Source organism: Arvicanthis niloticus, chromosome 9, assembly GCF_011762505.2.
Source record: "Arvicanthis niloticus isolate mArvNil1 chromosome 9, mArvNil1.pat.X, whole genome shotgun sequence".
Taxonomy (NCBI): domain Eukaryota; kingdom Metazoa; phylum Chordata; class Mammalia; order Rodentia; family Muridae; genus Arvicanthis; species Arvicanthis niloticus.
This window is the reverse complement of record NC_047666.1, coordinates 82958626-82980929: the sequence shown is the minus strand read 5'-3', so window position 1 is coordinate 82980929 and position 22304 is coordinate 82958626. Positions and strand designations below refer to the sequence as shown.

The 22304-nt window shown below is 44.9% G+C and overlaps 1 protein-coding gene across 1 annotated transcript in view; it reads left to right on the top strand.

Annotated features, from left to right (window-relative positions):
• Itpr2 (inositol 1,4,5-trisphosphate receptor type 2) overlaps positions 1–20809 on the top strand; it is a 381718-nt gene extending 360909 nt beyond the window's left edge. The window contains exons 56-57 of the mRNA XM_034511341.2: positions 16530–16691; positions 17287–20809. Of these exons, the coding sequence (XP_034367232.1) occupies positions 16530–16691; positions 17287–17373 (249 nt within the window). The 3' untranslated portion in view covers positions 17374–20809. The remainder of the gene's footprint in view (positions 1–16529; positions 16692–17286) is intronic.
• The last annotated feature ends 1495 nt before the right edge of the window (positions 20810–22304 follow it).

Genomic DNA, 22304 nt, shown 5'->3' with positions numbered 1-22304 from the left:
AGCTTATCCTAGATGGTTCCTGACACCTATACATAGATTTTATGATCTGGTTTAAAATCACTTATAGTCCTCACAATAAATATGACAATGAGCAAGATTACCATGAAAATTAAAAAAAAAACAAAAAACAAAAAAACAAAACAAAAAAAAACCGTTCACACCAGACATGGTTTCCAGGCTTGCACCCTTGGCTTGGTCTCTAAGGTAGGTGTCACTGCTTCCTGCTCAGGGTCTGCCCATTGCTGTGCCCCCTGGCTTGCTGGCCACAGCCATCTCATCTTACATTGTCTCACTCAGGTAGAAGAGCTGGTAGCAGCATCCTGTGTGAACCTGTGTAACATCGGAGCTGCCTATGCTGATAGTGTCTATGTCTTTAAATAGCAGACGGATTTATCTAGTTTATTTTCCACAGCAAATCATAGGGGAGCCAGGGTGACAGCTTGGTCAGTGAAAGGTTCATTTTGCAAGAGAGAAGACCTGAGTGTGATTCTCAGAATTTGTATCTTAAAAGCTAGGCATGGTGGTACACATGTGTAATCCCAGCACTGGAGAGCAGAAACAGCCAGTCCCTGTGGCCTACTGGCCAGCCAGCCCTGATTACCCAGTGAGCTCTAGGCCAATGAGAGACAGTGTCTCAAAACAAAATCCAAACCCAAAGCAGATGACACCTGAGGAATGATGACTAAAGTTGATCTCTTGTGTCCACACAGCTACATGAACTCCCAACCACACTTGTGCATTCACACAAACACTTGTGCATCACCCTCCACAAGCATGCACATGTACAAAGCAATTTTTATTACATAATTTCTAGAACAAACACATGTGGGATGGTTTTAATGAGAATGGTCCCCAGAGGTTTATATGTTTAAATACTTGTTCCCCGATTGGTGGAACTGTTTGGGAAGGATTAGAAGGTATGGCCTTATTGGAGGAGGTGAGTCACTAGGGTGGGCTTTGATATTTCAGAAAGACTGGATCTATTGCCAGTGTGCTCTCTACCTCCTGCTTTCCATCAAGATGTGACCTCCTAGCTGTTCCCACCACTGTGTCTTCAACTAAGGCATCCTGGACTCTAAACCTCTGAATCCATAAGCCCAATTAAATGCTTTTATTAGTTGCCTTGGTCATGGTGTTTTGGCACAGTAATAGAAACTAATAAGACACATAAACAAAATTTTATTTTATGACATAAAACATTATAAATTTATAAGCCTATGCAGTTTGATATGTGAGTTTGATATGCTTACTTAATAAGCATCTCCTTTTGTCATGAGTTTGAGGATGCAGCATGCCATAGGAAAAAAGTATAAGAGATGGGGAGATGGCTCCATAGTTAAAACACTCATCACCCAAATAAGATCTGAATTCAGAATCCCAGAATGCTTGTAAATGCTATGTGGGCATCCTGACCCAAGTGGTCCACATGCTATTTCAGCCTCTAAAGATGGAGACATAGATCCCTAGACCATGCTGTCTAGGAAGGAGGGCTCACATCAGTGAGCTCTGGGTTTGTTTGAGAGGCCTTGCCTCAAAAAATAAGGTGGAAGAGCCATAGAGATAGATTTAACATTCAACCTTGGGTGCACCTGTTCGTGTGCACCAGTATACACACACACACACACACACACACACACGTGAGCTTACACATGCATACCACAGTAGTACATACCATACACATAAAGAGAAAAAAGGAAAAATATAAGAAAAAAATTGAGTTTCAAAAAATAAAAGATTCCTCTTATTAAAGCTTCAGGACCCAGTTCTTCAAGTCTCTGCATGCATTAGGGATAGTCAGTGTTCTACAGAAGTAAAAGTATTCACCAGGATTCTGGTTACATCTTGTTTTTTGTGGTGGTGCTCTGGGTTCCCCTCACTGGCATGAAGATGGTTTGGCTGGTTTAAAAGAACCTGTGTGAACCTTGTCAGAGAGCCCTGACATAAAGCTGTGGCGTGTACCTGTGTTCACACTAAGTCAGGTTGATCTCTGTGTGCCTCAGCTCACAATTCACACTCCTATCACTCCTGAACGACACCAGATAACTGTAGTCAGAACACTGCTTTGCTAAAAATAGAACACAATGATACCCAGGTACCACCCAGGGAGGCCGCCCAACAAAGCGACAGATGGTCTCTCTGGAACAGCACCGTGCCACAGGCTCTCTCAGGTGACAAAGTGCAGATCTCGTGCCAGCCCTTGCCAGCTCTGATGCTGGATGCTATCAGGCACACAGAATGAAATGGATAGCCATCCCCTAGCCAGACTTGGAAAGCAGCGTGTAGATATGCCAGTGTGTCCCTGATTCAGCAAGGCAAATGATCATTTCCAGCTAGTACACAGTCAGCCATTGTATTTTTTCCTCTCTGAGGAGCTAGGATACATCCAGAAAGTTGCTTAATGAGCAGAGGTTGGGAGCCGGGGAGCTAACTGGCTGGCTGTGTGACCTGCATGTGTAGTGGAGCAGATGGGGATGTGTTGCTGCGACCTTGTCATTCAGCACAGGTTCCTGCTAGCAAGTAGACGAGGCCAGGAGGCTGTGCATCTTGGCTATACCATGTACTAGCTCTGAGATTTCTGGAAATCACTGAACCTGCCTTGGCCTTGTTGTGAAACATAGTTCACTCAATCGCTCAGTTGCTTGTTACCAACCACATGGCCTGCATTATGTTGGGCACCTTCCCTGGAACAACAGTAAACATGGTTATGTGCCTTTCTGCAGTCATCGAGACACACTGGGGTCCTGTACAATAGGCTGCGACTAAAGCAAACAGGAGGATGGGGAAGGGGGGGAGAGGAGGTTCTGTTTCAAGTGGGTTTGGTAGGTAGAAGGTTTACATTGCATGTGACATCAGCTATGTGTGCCCCATGAAACCCCACTTTGCAAGAAAATGGAAGTCTCTATAGGTAAGATCTTTCTAATTTTATTGCTTAATCTTATGGTATACATTAAAATACTTTGTTTTGCTTTACACACTGGTTTATTGAATGTTGCACATAAATGTGGTTTGTTTTGCAAGGCAAATCTTTCTTTCAGTGTGCCTAATGAATCTATTACTCAAAGAATCTCATAGTGGTAGTGGTTCAGGAATAGAACACTTGCTGAGTGGGTGTGAAACCCTAGATTTGAGCCCAAGAGTATACAGGAAAAAAAGGAAGGAAAGGGGAAGAGAAAAGGGAAAGGAAGGGGAGAGGAAGAGACTTTATATCATGCTGCCCTAAGTATACCTGTATCTTTAAGGAAACCGAAAAGGAATCAGGATGCAGTGGGACAAGGTGGGAGTGAAAGATTATTCTGAAAAGCAGAAATGAGAAGTACTGTATGCGATGGAATCCATAAGCTCTGATGAGGGGCCAAGGCTTAGCCTTCTGCTAGGTGATGCTGGGCAGACAAGAGGGCCTTAACCCATCTACCCAATGTCCAACACAGCCAAACTTGACATTGTTCTTGCCACTGTGTAGGATAAACAAGCATGTTAATTATAAAAAAGAAAGGAAAGAAGAAAAAAGAAAAACTGAAAAATTAATTTTAAAAATCCATTCTATGTATATGGATATCTTATCTGCATATATGTCTATGCATTGCATGTGTGCCTGGTGCCCATGAGGCCGGGGGGAGGGCATCAGATCCCCTGGAACTGGAGTTACAGATGTATATCAGCCACTGAATGAGCACCCAGGAACTGAGTCAGGGTCCCCCGAAAGATCAGCAAGTGCTCTTAACTGCTGCGCCATCTCTCCAGGCCTGCAAAATATTAATCTTTGAAGTGCTAATTACAATGTTTCTTATAAAAAATACTGATGGTGATCACACAGAGACAGGGCCAATTCCAATAAAATGAAGCCAGAGAGGTGCCCGAGCCTGCCCAGTGAGGTGCTCTGGCTTGGGGGGCAGAAGAGAAAAGCGAGTTCCACGTTGCCTGGGAAGTCTTGGCTGCTAACACTGGTGACACAATCCATTTTCCATTCTGATGATAAATTTTAAATTCTAATAAGTCCCATTTGTGAGGCCACTACAGAGCCCTGTCAGCTCAGAAATAGCTATGCATTCACAGTCTTTGCACAGAAGCCACAAACTGGGTCAAAGTGCAGACATCTAGAATCTGATTTCCAAGTGTGACATAGTGGCAGAGCCACACAGCCACACGTGACTCCCAGCTTCCAGCACTCTTCCCTGTGTGACTAGAATCTCTCGAGCTCAGACTCATCTAACTTGGTGACTGCAAGTAGCTCTCTGAGAACTCTCTGGGTACCACAAACAATGAAGGAGGAAGCACAGGGGGATCCCCAGTATGCTTGCCCCAGGAAAAAAGCCTCAGCTTTCCTTCTAAAGCAATGGTCCCAATATGTGCATAGGTCAGGTCTGCTTACTGTCCAGAGAGCCCTCTTTCCTTCTGAGTTTACTCAGAAAACCCTTATGAAGAATGAGGACATAAATGGAATCCTCCCACCCTGTGGCGGCCTTCTTAAGAGTAGATTTTTGAAAATGTGGCAACAAGGAATTTGTTTTCAAAACCGTTTTTTTTTTTTTTTTTTTTTTTTAAATCTATTTAGTGGACACAGAAGAAATGACTGGTCTCATCCAGAATTAGCTAGCAGAGGGTGGAGCCAGGTAGATGGGGAACTCTCTGAAAGTCCCAGGTTGTAAGTGGCATGGTAAAATTGCAAAGGCCATGTCAGAGTGACTCCTTGTTCGTGTCTCTGAAAATGTGTTAGTTTGGGGAACGTAATAATCCCATGAGGCGGTGACAGAGCATACCTCCCACTCTCTGGGTACTTTGCTGTAACCATATGGTGCCACATGACACACCTAGGCTGCCTGCCCCAACTCTGCCCACTCCTCCTCCCACCCACCAGAAGAAGCAAGAGTGTGAACACAAGCTTTCTCCCCCTCCCCCCACACTATCTCCTCCCAGCATGTTCTTAAATCCATAGGAAGCTTGAAAGCTGGGTGTTATTTACTTACTGTCAGAAGGATCAACCGATTCTTGAGGGGTGAAAGTGGGAGTCACAGACTGCCTCTCCAGCCACCGACAGCTTTCTTAGCTCTGCAACCAGAGAGTCCCCCATGCAGGGGATGTGGCTTTTACCTTGGTCACTGTTCATGTGGGACAGGTAGTGGATGGAATGTGAAAAAGACAAGGACTGAGTAGGCAGGTCATCTGCCTTCCCCATCTCTCTTCAGAAAGAATGAGAGAGATAAAGATGCACACTATCTGTCTGCCTTCCCGTGTGTGTGTGTGTGTGTGTGTGTGTGTGTGTGTGTGTGCGTGCGTGTGTGTGTGTGTGCGTGCATACTGCATAAAGCACACTACTGGTGCTTTAGTTTTAGAAGAGTACCAGCATCATCAGTGTGTATAATACTGAAATTCAGTCCTGACAAGGACATGGGCAGAGCACCTACAGATAACTGGTTTATTCTTCAAAGCTCTGGCAGGCTGATGATGGACGGATTCCAGTTGGTCTTAACTTGTCAGGCAGAGTAGGTGAGGTTGCAAGAGACCTCAGTGAGCCCACAACCCAACAGCATCTTGTCCCTGTTCAGGATTCAAGAAGAAAACAAATACAATAAAAAGCACCTCTCCAGGGAGCATTGCACAAAGGAAACCTCTCTGCATTGTGGGATCATGTCTGAGCTGCAGTAGCTGCAGTAGCTGCAGTAGCTGCAGTAGCTGCAGTAGCTGCAGTAGCTGCAGTAGCTGCAGTAGCTGCAGTAGCTGCAGTAGCTGCAGTAGCTGCAGTAGCTGCAGTAGCTGCAGTAGCTGCAGTAGCTGCAGTAGCTACTGAGCTGAATCCTCTGTGTCCTTCTGCAACACTGCCATTTATTAGCTCCTGTCTGTGGGTCTCAGACCGGCAACCACAAACCAAGGAAGTACCCAACTAACTCAGCAACTGGAACCACCTGCCTTCCATTTCTTTATCATCTCTCCCACGAATGTTCTTTCCCTCATGCCAGTGCAGCAGCAGGCACAGTCAGAGCTGGTGAACTGGTGACTACTTCAGTGTGGCTGGCCAGTTTCTACCCCAACTTGTGAATTGTACTTTGCTTTGGGTACAGCCACCTCTAGGTGATACAAACCCCAAAAGTCACAGGGGAGGACCTCCACAGTGTGACATCCAACTCCAGCTGTTTTTTAAGGGTCCCCAGGCTACGTACATTCCGAATAGCTAACTAAAATTTGGGGCTGCCTCCATTTGGTCAAGTTTAGTAATTTGCTATCACTATTCAAAGAACTTAAAACCCACTATTCTGACTATTGACTGTACCTTTGTGTCATAAAGGATCCGAATAAGGAGGGCAGCCATGTAGAAGTACACATGGGTGCAGTCTGAGGAAGCACAGAGCATCCAACCCTCTCTGCATCTTGCCCCTCATCACCCAGCATGCAGTTTCACCAGTGTTTGGGGTTAGACTTGTTTGGATCTTTGGCCATGGGATTGAACTCAATCATTAGCTCAGAGGTTGGGTTGTCTCAAAATCCTGCCTCTGGGATCATGTGTGCTTTGTCATCCTAGGAACCCACCCTTGAGTCAGCTCATTAGGACAAACCCAGGTGTAATCCTGGGGCTCCCAAAAGCAAACTCACCTCTGTCACCCGGGAAATGGTAAAGATTTGTGGCTATCATCATAGGAACTAGGAAAAAAAGGCCCATCAAATTGTTTATTGAATGACAGTACCTTGCTTCAGAGGGTAGGCCTGGAGCAGGAGCTGGGCTGGGAGGGAAACGTGGATAAACTAAAGGAAAATGATGAATGAAGAGGTGTTTAGAAAATGGCCATGCCCCTGGGGCAACTGTAAGGTGTATGTACACACCACCAACCCTCAAGATGATGCAGACTTACTGAAGAGGCAATAGACTAGACCTCAATCAGAAGCAGATAAAGAGGTGGTCAGTATGTTAAACCTCCCAGGCAGGCTCCATGTTCCCACCAAAACTGAGTACCTGTGTCCGACAGCCAATAAAAACAAAGCATTATAAGATTCCGTCTGACTGGCTCCATTCTATGTCAGAAGCAAGTTCAGCATCTAGAAAATGCTTTGGCTTTGTTTGGACTTTCAAAGTATCCTATTGGGTAGGTAATCAACTAATAAAATCAATTAATCAGTGAAGTTCTTAAAAAAACAAACCAACATTGAAGTGTGTCAAGTATATGAGACCTGAGTGGTCTTGGCTTAAACACGGAAAGCTTTTCACTAAACTGCACCAAAATCAAAACTGCAAAGCCTATCAGCTAAGGAATGAATGAGTGGTAGCTTCCCTGTCGCATGTGCATGAAACTGTGCTATGCAGAAAGGCTATGATTCCCGCCCTCTAAAGCCTGATGTCTCCATGACTAGGCATATTATTACAGTTATGCTCAGCTTGAGGGAGGTCATTATTTCAAGACAGCCTCCTGCTTCCAGAAAGGTACACACATCTCCTTTCTCTCTCACTTGTGCTCAGCCAAGTCCACAGTGTGGCTTCACTCTTTGAAGATTTCCCCCCTTACCCTCCTGGGAGTCACCTCATCTCGCGACAGCTGCCAGTTGTCACCCGAGGGTGCTGGGTTTACTGCTCAAGCCACATGGTAAAGGGACTCATGTGTCCATTGGTCACTTCTCTTACGGCTGTGGTACTTTTCTCTTTGGATCAGGAGGCTTTGCAAATAAATTTTATGGTGGAAAATCTAGTAAGAGACAGAGAGATCACTTTAGGATAGCAACCATGAAAGTGGTATCATGAGAGCCCTGCAGCACGCAGCCTTGGCGAGTGGAAGCTGGGTGAAGGGGTATCAGATGGTTAGTTGGTACTCAGTTGCAGAACAGAGTACATTCTGTGTGTTGCCTCTCAGTAGTGATATTTGAAAACCCTCTGCTAAACTCCAGCAAACCCCCAGCATTTTCCCTCCTCCTGTATGTGGATTTGTGACTCCAACACTAACAGGACAATACTGATCTTTAGTAAATGAACCTTTAGCATATCCTGAAAGAGTAACCCAAGAGATTTAAGTTGTAATCATCCCTGTATTGTTTGGTTTTCTCAGTGAGTTTAGAAGCTGGGCTTTCTGGAGCTGAGGCCTTCTGCATATTGGTAAGCACGTAGAAGCTGACCCACCTCTAGCCTTCTTCTGTTTCTGTTTAGTCTCACCAAGTTTCTGGGTTGAGCTCACTCTGTATCTGGGCCAGGCCTTAAACCTGAAGTCCTTGAACCTCACCTTGTGTAGCAGCCAAGTGCCAGCATGTCCATCAGACACAGAGAGCAGTTCAGGAAAGGCAGAGGGGCTCCCACTCACCGCTCTGTGGCTTTGAGCAAGTAAGCTTGCTTCATGTTGCAGGCCATGAAGTAAGATCATAAGACCCCTCTTCTGTGGAATTGTGGATGTTGGCCACAACAAGACTAAATGCCAGGCACTCGGAAGGCAAGGTGGGATCTGTTGCCGTGTTACAGAAGGTCAGAACTTCATCTCCCTCCAGCTTACATACATACAGGTGATGTTTCATAAATGCTAATACCTTTTTAAAAAGACACATCCTCAATGTTTGGTTGGCCCAAACCAGTCTCGTTATTTCTTAATCTCATTCTGACACAGCAAAACATGCTCACGAGCATGCTGGCTTGGGCTCTGTGATTCAAAGCTGCTTCCAGCCTTATCTCTGTGTGTCTGCTCCTTTGACAGACTCAAGTCTGTTTGCAGCAGCTTGAATTTTAAAGCTTTACCTCGCATTCATAGCTCATGAGACGCCGAGCAGGGAAAGGTATAGACACATCTAGGGAGACACTCTTGTTTCACAGAGAAGCAAACAGAGACTTGAAGCACCCCTCTGCCCTGTACAATAGATGCTTTCAGTTATGATGAGGTCAAAGCCCAGGTGGCCCATCTCTCCGACTGGTGCCCTTCCAGTGCACAGCACTCTCTCTGCTCCAGAAACGAAGCATCACTCGAAAACACCAAATGTGAACAGCACACAGGGTCTCTAAGTGATGCTAACAGTCTATAACTGAACAGCTATAGACAGCAATGAGTCATACTGACCTACTACTAAAAGAACTCTGAAAGATTTGTTTGACTTCTGTCTGTTGCTCCTGCAGTCTCCTAGACAAGCACACTATTATAAAAAATTAGCCCCAGCAAGAGGATTATGGGTCCTAAGTGAACATGTCAGAGACACCAAGTTAGTTCATCCATGAGTCTTACATTTTAGAAACCTCTAGAAGATCTGCACCTCACCAAGTTGTTAGGAAGGATCAACCCTGCAGCCTAGGAGTCTGGCAGCTAATCTTTCTCCCTGGCTTTAGGCTACCCTGTGGTCACATGTATTCAGTTCTGGTGAAATGAGGAAATGATATCACATTGACTAACCAGCATCAGCCTGGGAATCTGACAGCCACGTGCATGACCACGAGATCTGCCACCATGTATAGTGAAATCAGACCACTGTGTTAGCTGGAGTGAAGCACAGGCTAGCAGGGTGTAAAATCAGATCACTGTGTGAGCAGGGAGCTAAGCACAGGCCAGCAGGGTGAGGACCTTGTTCAGGTGAACCCTGCTGGATGCATCAGGCCTGCCCTTCTGGCTTAGGGTAAGGTAGCTGCTTCACCTTCCCCTCCCCCACAGAGAAAAGGAAACCTTCTTACTGAAAAGTGCAGGGAGGGAGGGAGGGAGGGAGGGAGGGAGAGAGAGAGAGAGAGAGAGAGAGAGAGAGAGACTGAGACTGCCTTCAACAGTAAATGGAAGACAACAAGAACCTAAAAGCATGTGCAATACTTATGTTTAAAGTTGTTTTCATGAACAGAACACTTTCTGTATTGATTTTTAAAAGCCTTTTTAAATTTAATTCTATTTTTCTCTTAAAAATGTATTAGTTTTTTGAGAGTTTTAAGGATATCTCAAGTAAGATATGGAGACCTTTGCCCAAGACCAATATATGTGGTGCATATTGTAGATCTGTTATCAGCTTTTTGAGGAACCTCCACACACATTTCCTTAGTGGCTATACCAGTTCACACTCCCCCAGTTCACACTCCTCCAGCAGAGAGTGAGTGTCCCCATGCCCAGTGTCCACACCATCATTTGTCACCATTCGTTTCTTGACCTTAGCCATTCTGGCTGGGCTTAGATGAAACCTCTAAGTAGGTTTAATTTGCATTGCCTTGATGGCTATCTATGTTGAACATTTTTAAATGTCTCTCAGCTGTTTATATTTTTTCCCCTAAACTCTGTTTAGTTTTGTGCTGTTTAGGTTTTCTTGATGTTTAATTATTTTGAATTACTTATATATTCTATATATTAACACTCCTTCAAAGATATAACTGGTAAAAATTGGGTGATGGTGCCCTTGGCTGTTCAGAGACTTTTGTTTTGTGAAGTCCTGTTTATTAGTTACTGATATTATAGCCTTTTACTATCAAGATGCTACTCAAAAAGTCCGTTCTTATACCAACAAGTTCAAGCCCAGCCCCTCCTGGCTTCTGTCAGATTTAGGGTATCTGGTCTTGTGTTGACATCCTTAATCACTTTGGAGTAGAGTTTTATACAAGATGAGAGATATGGGTCACATTGATTCCTCTTCTGTGTCAGCCAGTTTGACCAGCAACACTTGTTCAAGATGCTGCCTTCTCTCCAACAGGTATTTGTTGGCTTGTCAAAAGTTGGGTGGATGTAGGAGTATGGTTTGTATGTGAGCCCTCGATTCTGTCACTTTGATCGATGAGTCTGTCGTTGTGCAAGTACCACCTTGCTTTCATTGGAGTTTTGATGGAGATTGCATTACATCTGTGCTTTGGTAAGGGCAGTCATGTTCACAATATTCAGCTCACCAGTGTATACACAGGGGAGGTTATACACAGGGGAGGTTTTGCCACTTCTTGGTTTCCTGTTCAATTTACTTTTTCATTCTCTTAAAAGGTTTTTGTTGTACAAATCTTTCATTTCTTTGTTAGGCTTATTCTAGAAATTTTATCTTTCTTGAGGCTATTGTGAATGGCATTCCTCTATTTCTCTCCAAGTATGCTTGCTTGTGTATACGAAGGCTGATTTTTTTTTTTTAATGATTTGTTAATTTGCTGAATTATTTATCAGGTGTAGTAGTCATCTGGTGGAGTCTTGGGGAAGTTTTACATAATAGAATTGTATCATCATCTACAAATAAGGATACTTTGACTTCTTCCTTTCTTACTTGTATCCACTTTATCTTCCCTTGTCTTACTACTCTAGCTAAGACTTCAGGACTTGCCTACTTCAGTGGGAGTAGGCAAAGGGGTTATCGTTGTCCCTAGTTCTAGTGGAACGACTTGTTTTTCTCTGTTTAGGGAGCTGTTGTCTGAGGCTCCTGTATGCTGCCTTTATTCTGTTGAGCTTGTGCCCTTTATCCCTCCTCTCTCCAGGACTTTTATTGTGAATGGATATTGAATTTTTGTCAAAGACCTTTTTCTACAGCCAGAGAGATAACCATGTGGTTTCTATTTGTGTGGTGGATTAAGTTTCTTGAACCACCCCTGCATCTCTGGGGTGAAACTGACGATATCATGGTGGACAGTCTTTCTGATGTGTTCTCAAAATTTAGTGTGAATTTTCATGTCTTTGACCATCTAGTAGACTTCTTCGATGACTCCGTCTGGCCTGGGCTTTTTAGTTGGGAGATTTTTAATTACTGACATCTCATTGCATGTTACATGTCTACTTAAATCATTTAATTCATCTTTATTTTATTTTGGTAGCTCATCCATTTGGAAGTTCATCTATTTCTTTTATATTTTCCAGGTTGGTGGAATATAGATTTTTTAAGTACACTTGGATAAGTCTCCGAAGTTCTTCAATGTCTGTTGCAGTGCCTCACAGTTCTCTAGTTAACTGGGATCCTCTCTAATTCTTTTGGTTACTTTGACTAAAAAAGGGTTATCAGTCTCTTTGAATAACTGTTCCATTGAATCTTTTTATTTACTTTCATTCTGTCATTAATTTCAGCTGTGGTTTGAGTGTCTCTTCCAGTCTATTCTTTCTTGTTGCATACTCTTGTAGAGCACGGCTCCAGTCCTGTCTGGTTTTCATAGTCTTCACTGGGAAGTGAGCATGGCTCCAGTCCTGTCTGGTTTTCATAGTCTTCATGAGAAGTGAGCATGGCTCCAGTCCTGTCTGGTTTTCATAGGCTTCACTGGGAAGTGAGCATGGCTCCAGTCCTGTCTGGTTTTCATAGTCTTCACTGGGAAGTGAACTGGTACTCAGGTGGTTTTACTTTTGTATAAGACTTGATTTTTTTCTTGTCATTTTCAATATCCTTTCCTTGTTTTGACTATTACATGATATAGGGAATTTCTTTTCTGGTCCTATTTCATGGTCTATATGCTTCTTGGACCTTGATAGGCATCTCTTCTTAAATTGGGGAATTTTTATTCTATAATTTTGCTGAAAATATTTTTTGTTCCTTTGACCTGGGTCTCTTTTCCTTCTATACTTATTTATTCTGAAGGTTTGAGCTCCTATGTGCTCTGTTCTTGGGGTTTGTGGGGGTTCACATTTTCTTTGCCCAAGTGATCTAATCCTTCTATTTTATCTTGCAGAGTTAATAATTCTCTCTTTCATCGGATCCAATCTCCTGATAAACTTTCCTTTAAATTTTTGTTAGAATTTGTGAATTTTGCATTCAAGGTTCATTTCATTTTGGCTTGTCTTAAGAGATTCTATCTCTCTATTGAATTCTGTTTTCATGTCTTGAGTTGTTTTTGTTATTTTTATCTTTGTTTTTCTCGATCTTTCAATCTGGCATTTGTCTCCTCTTTGAATTCTTTGATCATTTTTCATTATTTCTACTTGAACTATTATCTTGTGTGTCATCTAAGTCACTCTTCTCAGGGGACATTACACTGGGAGGACTAATTTTTGGTAGAGACATATTGTTTGTTTATTCATGTTTGCAATGGGATCTAGGCATCTGGTAGTGTTTGTAGAAACCTTGCTTTTTTTGTTGAGTGGGTGGCTAAAGTGCTGGGCCCTATTACTCCAATCTGTCAGATAACTGACCAGCTGCTGTATGGGGCTAAGGGCCCAGTATTTGGGGTATCAGAAGTAGGCTTGGCTCACCTCAAACTCAGTGAGGTTTCTAAACCCAGGGCAGACTTTCTGTAGAGTTAGAAGATGTTCATAGCTAACCTTCAGGCATGAGGGGTCAGAGCTTTTCATTGGGCAATAGGTCCTGGTGGAGTTGGCTATGCTAGTCTTGAATCCCTTGAAGAATGGATGAGGGTAAGGCAGGCCCAGGGCATCATGTTCATGCCTATAGCAGGGGTTGGTAGAGTTACATGTGTAGGTATAGTGCCCCTCCTTGGAGGGGAGGGTGATTCTTGAGGTCATGGGTAGAGTTGGCAGTATAAATCTCTTGCCTGTCTAGAGAAAAGGCCAAGTGGGTACAGCAGGGATGGGTGGAATTGAGGATGAAAATCTAAAACCTCTCTGCCTAGGGATAAGGGGCAAGGATCTCAGCATTTATTATTTTTTTTAACTTTAAACATTGGACAGTTGCCCAAATACCTTCATTTTAGATATGGTCAGTTGACATACTGGTGGAGGGAGAAACCTGGTAAACAGAGCAGCCAGAAAACCCAAAGTGGGTAACAAGAGAGGATGGAGCCCAGAGGGCAGGGACAGACCATCTTTGCTCCCTGGCATCTCCCACCATAGCTTGTCCTTGCCTTTGTCATCTGTGACTGGCTGGGCTGGGTGTTACTTACCATTGTTTCCTGGTGCCTAGCACGGGCTCAGGAATCACAAGCGGGAATTATGAAAGGAATGAGCAGACAAAGGGCCAGTGCAGACAGAGCAGAGAGTCCTGTGGCCCTGCAGCTCCAGCAGCATCTGCTGAGAGAGCTGCTGCTGTTTCCTGAAATGCAGGCGGCTTTGAACATGACTGATCCAGCTGTCTTATGTTCTCTTTGGCTGAGGAGTAATCTGCTGAGGACATTCTGCCTCTGACTCCAGAAGTGATGCTTTTACTTTCCCTAGATTTAGTATCATGTGACCCTATGTCACCTAATGCTCCCCAGCACCTCTGTCCCTGGCAAACTGCCTTTCTTCCTAGTCACAGGTGCCTACTACCTACCCTCTTAAATTCCCACCCTGTCTTAATATCCCTTTTCACCTTCTCGTGGTCCCCTTTCTGCCTTCATGTATGTATATGCACGTGTGTGTGTGTGTGTGTGTGTGTGTGTGTGTGTGTGTGTGTAGATATCTAAGAATCTAAACTTCGCTTTAGATTCTTCCTACGGTAGAAAACACACCATATACTCATCTCTGAATCTGGATTATTTCTCTTAATGGTCTCGGTTCTACCCATTTCCCTAGTTTGTTGTGCATTCTTACTCAGACATAAAGAGGAATGAGTTATATAGCAAGCCTTTATTTTAATTTTCTAAACTTTTCTCATTCCATCTCCTGTCCCAGACAGTTTCTCCTCTGGAAGACCCCGGTGTTGGCCATCTGTTTACCACACACACACACCCAAGAAGAGCCGGGCAATTCTGGGACTCTGACATGAAGAAATTATCACACCTTTAGACCCTTCATGAGGGCAGCCTTGTAGCAATCCTCTCTGCTCTCCAGTCTCCTCTAAAGCCCGGTAGGGGGCGTCACCCTTACACAGCCGTCTCTGATGTTTGCGGCTCATTACCCAGAGGCAACTAAGCTACTGCAGGGATTAACTGGTCACTTTCAGGATATCAGGGACTCTGCAGGATTTGTTCTAAGAATCTGCAACTTCTGGTATTTTCACTGTGGCAGAAAACTGGTGATGTTAAGGTCGCTGCCTTCACCATTTTAAAAATAGGTCTGCAACAGTAACATCATCCACACAGTCACACCAACAGTATCATTGCTGGCTTCAGAGGGTTTCAGCCCAAACTCCTTTTCCCAGGCCAGAGAGACAGATGATCAGGCCAGAGTGCTTGCTGCCAAAGCCTAGCATCTGAGTTTGATCCCCAGGACCCAATCGGTGAACGGAAAGAACCGACTCTGGCAGTTTGTCTCACACACACACACACACACACACACACACACACACTGGGGGGGGGGGGGTAGAGGTGTGGTAGGAGTGACTGAGTTTGACTTTAGAGAAGGTGTTGGTCTTCCTTTGAAATGCTAATGAGTCACCCTGTTTAAATCAATCCCCCCCACACACTGGTGATAAGGAGCCATGGAGAATCTCTCCCTCCTTCCTCCTCCACCCCACCCTACCCCCCCACCCCCCCACCCCACCCCCGCCTCTCACACACACACAGAGACACACACACATCATGCCAAGGGCCAGTAAGGTCAAAATAGAAACGGTAATGCAAAGATCCTCTGATGGCCCTGTGGTTGGAGGCTGCTGGGGAGAGGTTTTCTCAGCCAATTCCCCAACTTCCCTGGGAGGGAAAGAACTGTAAACAGAAGCTCCCTGCAGGAGTGTCAGATGAAGGTACCCCAAAGCAGGCAGGTAGGAGGGGGCATAGCCACAAGATCTGAGGTGCTGAGGCTTAGGATCCCAGCTCTGACATGGGTGATTAACCTCCTGAAGATGGGAGGCATATTACAGTTTACTCTGCAGTAAATGAAGGTTGAGAAATACTTCTCAGTTATACACGGTGGCTCCCTAGTGTTTGACAGTCAGGCAGAGTTTGAGACATATGCATGTCTACCACAAGGGAGGAGAAATATACAGAGGATACACCCAGTCTGCCCAGAAAACAGAAGCGGTGCCAGCTGTTGCCATCTGGGGAAATCACCCCACTGTAATACAGTGCTTCCAAAGGGAACAGACAGAATAACCCTAGGCTGTGCCCTTCAGCTCCCCTCTTCCCCACATGGAGCCACAGGCCACAAAGCCGGTCAGAACCTCAGCAGAGGATGTAAGCTGGGACCCTGCATGGGTGGCTGAAACTGAGACCTTTTATTCTGCCAGCCTCTTGCTCAGGAGCAGATCATGCTTCACACAGACACACGCACACACACACATACAGACGCACACAAACACACACTCACATACACACACACTCAGACACACACGCGCACACACACACACACACACACACACACACACACACACAGTCCAATCTTGCTAACATCAGGCCCTACCCCCTCCTCCACCAGAATCATCAGATGCCCACAGACGCTTCATCCCAGGACTACCTGGGACCCTGGAGGAAGTCACTGTTGACAAGGTCTTTCTCAGACCATGAGGACTAGAGTCTTAACCCTTGAATCCAATCCTGCCTCTAGCCAGAGAGGACCTTTTGGAATATATACTTAGAAAGATTCAGTTTTGAGGGTTTTTTTCCCCCTTTGAGACAATCCTGCTATGTAGCCCAGGCTGGCCTGAAATTCACTATATAGCTCATACTAGCCTTGAAGTCCCAGTAATCCTCCTGCTTCCATAGTGCTGGGATTACAGATGGGCAAGAACACATCTAATTGAGCCATTGATTTAAATTCCAACAGTAATACCTGGAAACTTTCTTTGTAGTGCCTCCAGCTCCCTCCCCACACTCACTGTCTGGTTCCTGCACATTTATTTCCTCTTAGGAGAAGAATTTGGACTGGTTTCCTCGGATGCGAGCCATGTCGCTCGTCAGCAATGAAGGTGACAGTGAGCAAAATGAGATCCGGAACCTGCAGGAGAAGCTGGAGTCTACCATGAGTCTGGTGAAGCAGCTGTCAGGGCAGCTGGCGGAGCTGAAGGAGCAGGTCTGAGAGCACAGGGGAAGGGGAGTGAGGGGCGGCTGGAGCCGTTTACCTCTGCGAGCAAGGGGACCCAGAAATTCTGGGACAGAAACCTGCCCAGTTGTGCTGTTCAGTAGCATCTCAGCAATCAGGGACTCCCCCAGGACCCCTGCATTTCTCACTTGGTGGAAAGACAGGGAGGGAGCCCTTTGTTCTTGGTGATAGTTCTTATTTCCTGCCAGGCTTCAGATAGCCAAGCTTGTTGGAAAGGCAGGTATTCCCTAATAGCTGCTACCGTAACATCCTGATCAACCCTCTATCTTATGACGTCCTTAGCATTCATAAAACAGAATATCACCACGCCCCTTGGAAGCTGTCAAATGCTTACAGCAATGGTGATAAGAACACAACAGATCCATTTCCTAACCACGGAGAGAAGGGTTGCTCCTTCTCACCACCTCTATCTATGGTGATTTACTTTTCAAAATAATTTCTTTTGTGGTAAACATATGTGGAACCAGACAGTGGGCTCTTGGGAAAGAAAACAAGACCTCAGTGGCCGACAGCACTGGGGAAGAATTACGAAAACCAGCTGAACACACTCTCTCTCTTTCCCCAGATGACAGAACAAAGGAAAAACAAGCAAAGGCTGGGCTTCCTCGGATCAAACACACCCCATGTGAACCATCACATGCCACCGCACTGACACCACGGGGGCACGCCGTGACCAGCCTTTCATCAGATGCCTGCCTCACCACGGAGGGACGGAGATGGAGGGGAGCGAACAGTGGCTATTGTTGAAAAGCTAAAAACAACCAAGTGCCAAGATGCTGAGCCATTTAGCTCCCAGAACAATCTGTAACTGTGTTTGCACGCTTGAGAAGATTCAAGCTTAGGGGGAAAAAAAAGAAAAAAGAAAAAAAACAGCACGGGGCACAGACTCTGTGCAGCAGGAAGTGGCCAGCTTGAGGGGCTGGAGGGGGTGTGAGCGCCTGATCAGAGAGCAGCAGACCTATCCCTGCTCAATGGATCGATAGGCCTTGGACTTGTCTCACATACTGACTGCAGCCTCCGTCATGGCTGGTTGAATTTGTTTCTTCAAACTGTGGCATTCCAGTCATCGAGACAGGAAGCCACACTCAGCTGGCTAAGTCTGACTAAGAAAAAAATTTTAAAGATTAAAAAGGAGAATTGAAAAAGTGTCATTAAAGTTCCGAACCGTATGTGTTAACTGGACGTTTTCTTCTTGACACAAGACACAATGAACGGGCTCAGAGCACTACCCCTCAGTACTTCAGAGTTCACACCCCCCACACTGAAAAACATAACTGGATCAGGGCAGCTGTCTCCAGGACTCTGTGCAACAGGAAGCTTTCACAGAACTGAGTAAGAATGTGCTAAAGTCGCATGCGTGCTAAGATATTAAAGACCTGGAGAAGGGAAGCCTGAAGTAATGCTTTGAGTGCCTATGCTACTAAACTATACAGGCATTGAAAGGAAATTCTCCAGGGTGACAGCAAACACCGAGAAGCTTTACTCCCATGGCCTTCCTCTTAAAAGCAGTTTGATTTATATCTGAGGGGCTTGAGGACCTGAGTGTCTGCAATCCCTGCAGCTGCGGCAGGGAAATCTAAAAACTGTATTGGCTACATAAGAATACGAGACATTTCAATGGCCTATTTAAGACTGTTGGAGCAAGGGCTTTTCAAAATGTAGGCAGATCATAATTCCTTTCCCCACACTGTTTTCACATCAACTCATGCAACCAGAGCTTGTCAAGAGAAAAAATGACCTGGAAGGAGAGATTTCTTTTGGAGACTGTTTGAGGTGTCAAAGACAGACAGATAATAAAAGTGTGAGGGCCACCAACCAAGACTACATTCTGAACCAGAGACCCTCTGGCCTCCAGAGTCTCTAAAGTCTCAGCCACCAAGGGCCACTTGGGGTTTGTTACAGCAACTTATAAGCTTTATGACATTTCAATACAGTTTTAGCCGTTAGCTCCTAAAAAAGTAAAAATAAATCAAATCCTGGATGTGTGTGGACCCACTGTACAGGCAGGAGCCCAAATGGCTGGCCTTCCAACTTCACAGGTGTAGCCTTGGAGCCACCGAGATGCACCCTCTAAATTCACTGGGACTCGACCCCCATTCACTAGAACCACCCAAAGTTAGGAAGTGCTGCTAGCCATGGCAGTGCTTCTCTTAGCCTGAAGTGTAAAGAGGCTGACACTGTAACCTCAGGTGTTCTAGGCTAAAACAGTGTACCAGTGACCTTTGACCCTTGTCAGAGATCTGTCTGCAGTTACCCTTAATTCTTTGCTAAAACTTTATAATCACGAACTTTTTTTTTTCCAAGGGTGTCACCAATGTTAGGCTAAGGCAGCCATGTTTAAAGCCCCAGGCCAATACACTGGGCAATCGGAAGGGAGGGCAGGGGCTGCTTCAGCTGCTTCAGTCTCCTGTGACCTGACCTCCCAGCCCTGTGCCAGCAGCTCACAGTGCGGTTTCTCCTGTGGGAAATATCCAAAAGATTTCACCTGATGAGACTCGCACTATGTCAAAAATAAAAAATGTTTCAGCTCTACTTTTTCCTTCCCCTCTACAAGATGAAAGATTATAAAGAAAAAAATTAAAAACATCAAACAAAACAAAGGCACTTTCTAGGACACAGAATTCATAAAGATGTTAAAAATGAGGAAATTTGATGTTGGGTGAGAGTTTATATATGTTATGTATGTTTGTTAATGCGGCTGGAGTAGTTGACAGAAGTTGGGTGGTATAGTCAGTATTCTCATATGTATATAGTGATATTAAAAATACAGACCTGTCTGACTTCTATGCTAGGGAGGGCTTTTTAATATTAGGTTATTAAAACCCATATTGGTTAAAAGTCACAGATGCCGCTGAATAATATTTTTAATTTACAGAAGGGTTTGTTCCCAGGTGTGCTCCATTCTGCATCTCAAGAGTTTATTCAAAGATATTTTCTAAATTAAAATAATTGCTTTTGATTAGAGATCTTGCACTGTTCAAACATATAATATTCCACTCGTATGCATGCAAAGATGCTATTACTACCCTTTGGAAAGGTGTCACGAAGGGCTTATTTTCATGAATCTGCCATTTTCTCTCCCCCCTCCCCCGTGGATAAAGATCACAGGTTTTGGTAGACTGTTGATAATTTCAGGAAGCTAATTCATTTGAATCGGAACGGATACTGTGTTGGTCCCCATATTTTCCTCTCATAGCTTGAAGTTCGGCTGCCTCCTGAATGCTGTTTCATTATAAACTGTAATGCAGTGTGGCTCCATTCCTGGGATTACCTGTGGGCAAGGAGGCCTGGGAATTGATGGAGGAGACTAAGTCAGGACTTTACTTCCCAGAATGCTATCTAACAGGAAGGGAGTGCCAAGTGCCCATCCCTGGGACCCAGTAGAGCAGGGAACTCCTGCAGAGTAGTGATGACCTCACAACTCAGAACCTGTAAACATGCAGACAGCCATGCTGTGTGGAAGAGTAACTGAAGGAGGGCACATTCCTGACAGCTGTTTTTTTAAAGCTTTATTGCAATAGTTATTGCAATCTTCTGGTCTGGAGACCCCTTCTAAACTACTGTGAGATGAGACACAGTTAGCCCTGGAGGGAGTGGGCATCTTAAATCCAGACTGGATGCCTTTGGAGCCAGGTGAAGAGCTAAGCTGCTTGCAGCTCTGAGGCCCTGCCCTGAGCAGGGGCGGGAAGGTTGCGTGAGCCATGCTAAGCTCTATTTTCAAAATCTGAGAGCCAATTCCAGATTACAGACAATGCTCAAGGCTACGGAGGCCCTGTGCTCACTCACCCTGCTGCTGCCACTGAAATAACACTTAATAGAACTCCTGTGTAGAAGACATAATGCCAATATCAAATGGAACTGAGTACGCGTGAAAATCGAGAACCCTGAAGACAACTCCAGGTAACACACCTTGGAACTGACTTGACTAATGAATGAGGCGACCATGCGGGGACTCACCTCACCAAATGGATTCTCTGTCCCCTGGCAATAGAGAATGTCTTTATTGTCTTTTTAAAAGGTGATTTTTAGCATACTGTCAGAACTGGATAACTTATAAGTTAATATTAATAAAATGAATTTGTATCTCATATGAGCCTTATTGTTCTCTCGCCATGTTTCTGAATAATATCTCTATGGTATAAAAGGCGTCACAGTCATTGCTATTTTACACAGCAAGACTGAGACACACAGAAAAGGCCAGTGAGCCTAGGGTCTGTTGGGAACTGGCCAAATCTCCCGTTTTCTCACAGGCACTAATATATCTACACTTCAGATTCCCAGAAGCGGACACAGATCCTTCGTCATCTTGGAATCTCTGTTTCTTGATATCTGCTGTCCCCGAGGACAGTGTTCCTTAGAACAGTGGTTCTCAACCTTTGGGCCAAGACCCATTTGGGGGTTGAATGACCCTTTCACAGGGGGCCACCCATGACCATTGTAAAAGACAGATTTTTATATTATGGTTCATAGCTGTGAAGTAACAAGGAAATAATTATGTGGTTGGGGGTCACCACAACGTGAGGACCTGTATTAAAGGGTGGCAGCCTTAAGAAGGTTGAGAACCACTGTCTTAGAACAAAACTCAGCCTTCTGCAGCTGAAGTCCACCCAGGCGACGTGAAGCACGCAGTCTATGGGCAGTTCTTTGCTGAGGATATTTTCCAGTTCCTTGAAGTAGTGTGGCAAGACCTGCTTTGATTTGCTCCTGTCAGAGGAAAGGTGGATCAGGAGAGGACAGGAAGTGCATTCCTCTTGCAGTGAGACTGACTGGCAACCATAGCAAGACCGTGCATGCAGAGGGAGATATGGGCAAGTCCCACGCCACAGACTCTGTCTACTCAACTGGGCGTTTTGAGGAAGTCTCAGGAGGACTGACTCCAGGCTAGAAGCTAGGTATTAGTGTCTCCTGTGGCTTTCCGGCCCCTACTCAAGAGCCCACAGCATCATGCAGACTCTGGCAGACAAGGATAACAGAGAGGAGGGCAGATTTGACTGAAATCCTCTGAGGTGTTAGGGGGCTGGGAGTGGGAAGGGTTTCACTTTATAGCCCTTGCTTGCCTGAAATTCACTGTGTAGACCACAGTGTTCAGCTTCAAACTCGGAGATCCACCTGCTTCTGTTTCCAGAGTGCTGGAATTAAAGCGTCACTGTACCTAGGATGTACTGTCCTCACAGGTCCTTACAGGTGCTCCAGGCAAGTCCAGCTTAGGATTTTTCTGGTACAATGTCTTCATCAGGGATTGCTCATTGAATTTGTAACAGACAGCTACTGAAGCTATTCTCTAACGCCTGCCTTTGGCTCTGTGTTATTTTTTTCAATCAGTCTTCATTTGGGGGCAATCATAGCCTCCTTTTTCTACATCAATACCCTTTTCCTTGCCTCTTTCAATAGGAGTTTGTGGTCTCATCTTCTAGGCACTATATGCAAATAAAATTCTTTGACCTGATGGTAAAGGCCTGGGTATATGATGTATGAATATCAATAATTGTTTTATCAGAAAATCAAAGTTACTGTGGCTAACAAAGCTGAGAAATTTATGCTTGGCTTAGACATCATGGCTGGCATGAGGAGGGTGACAAGCTT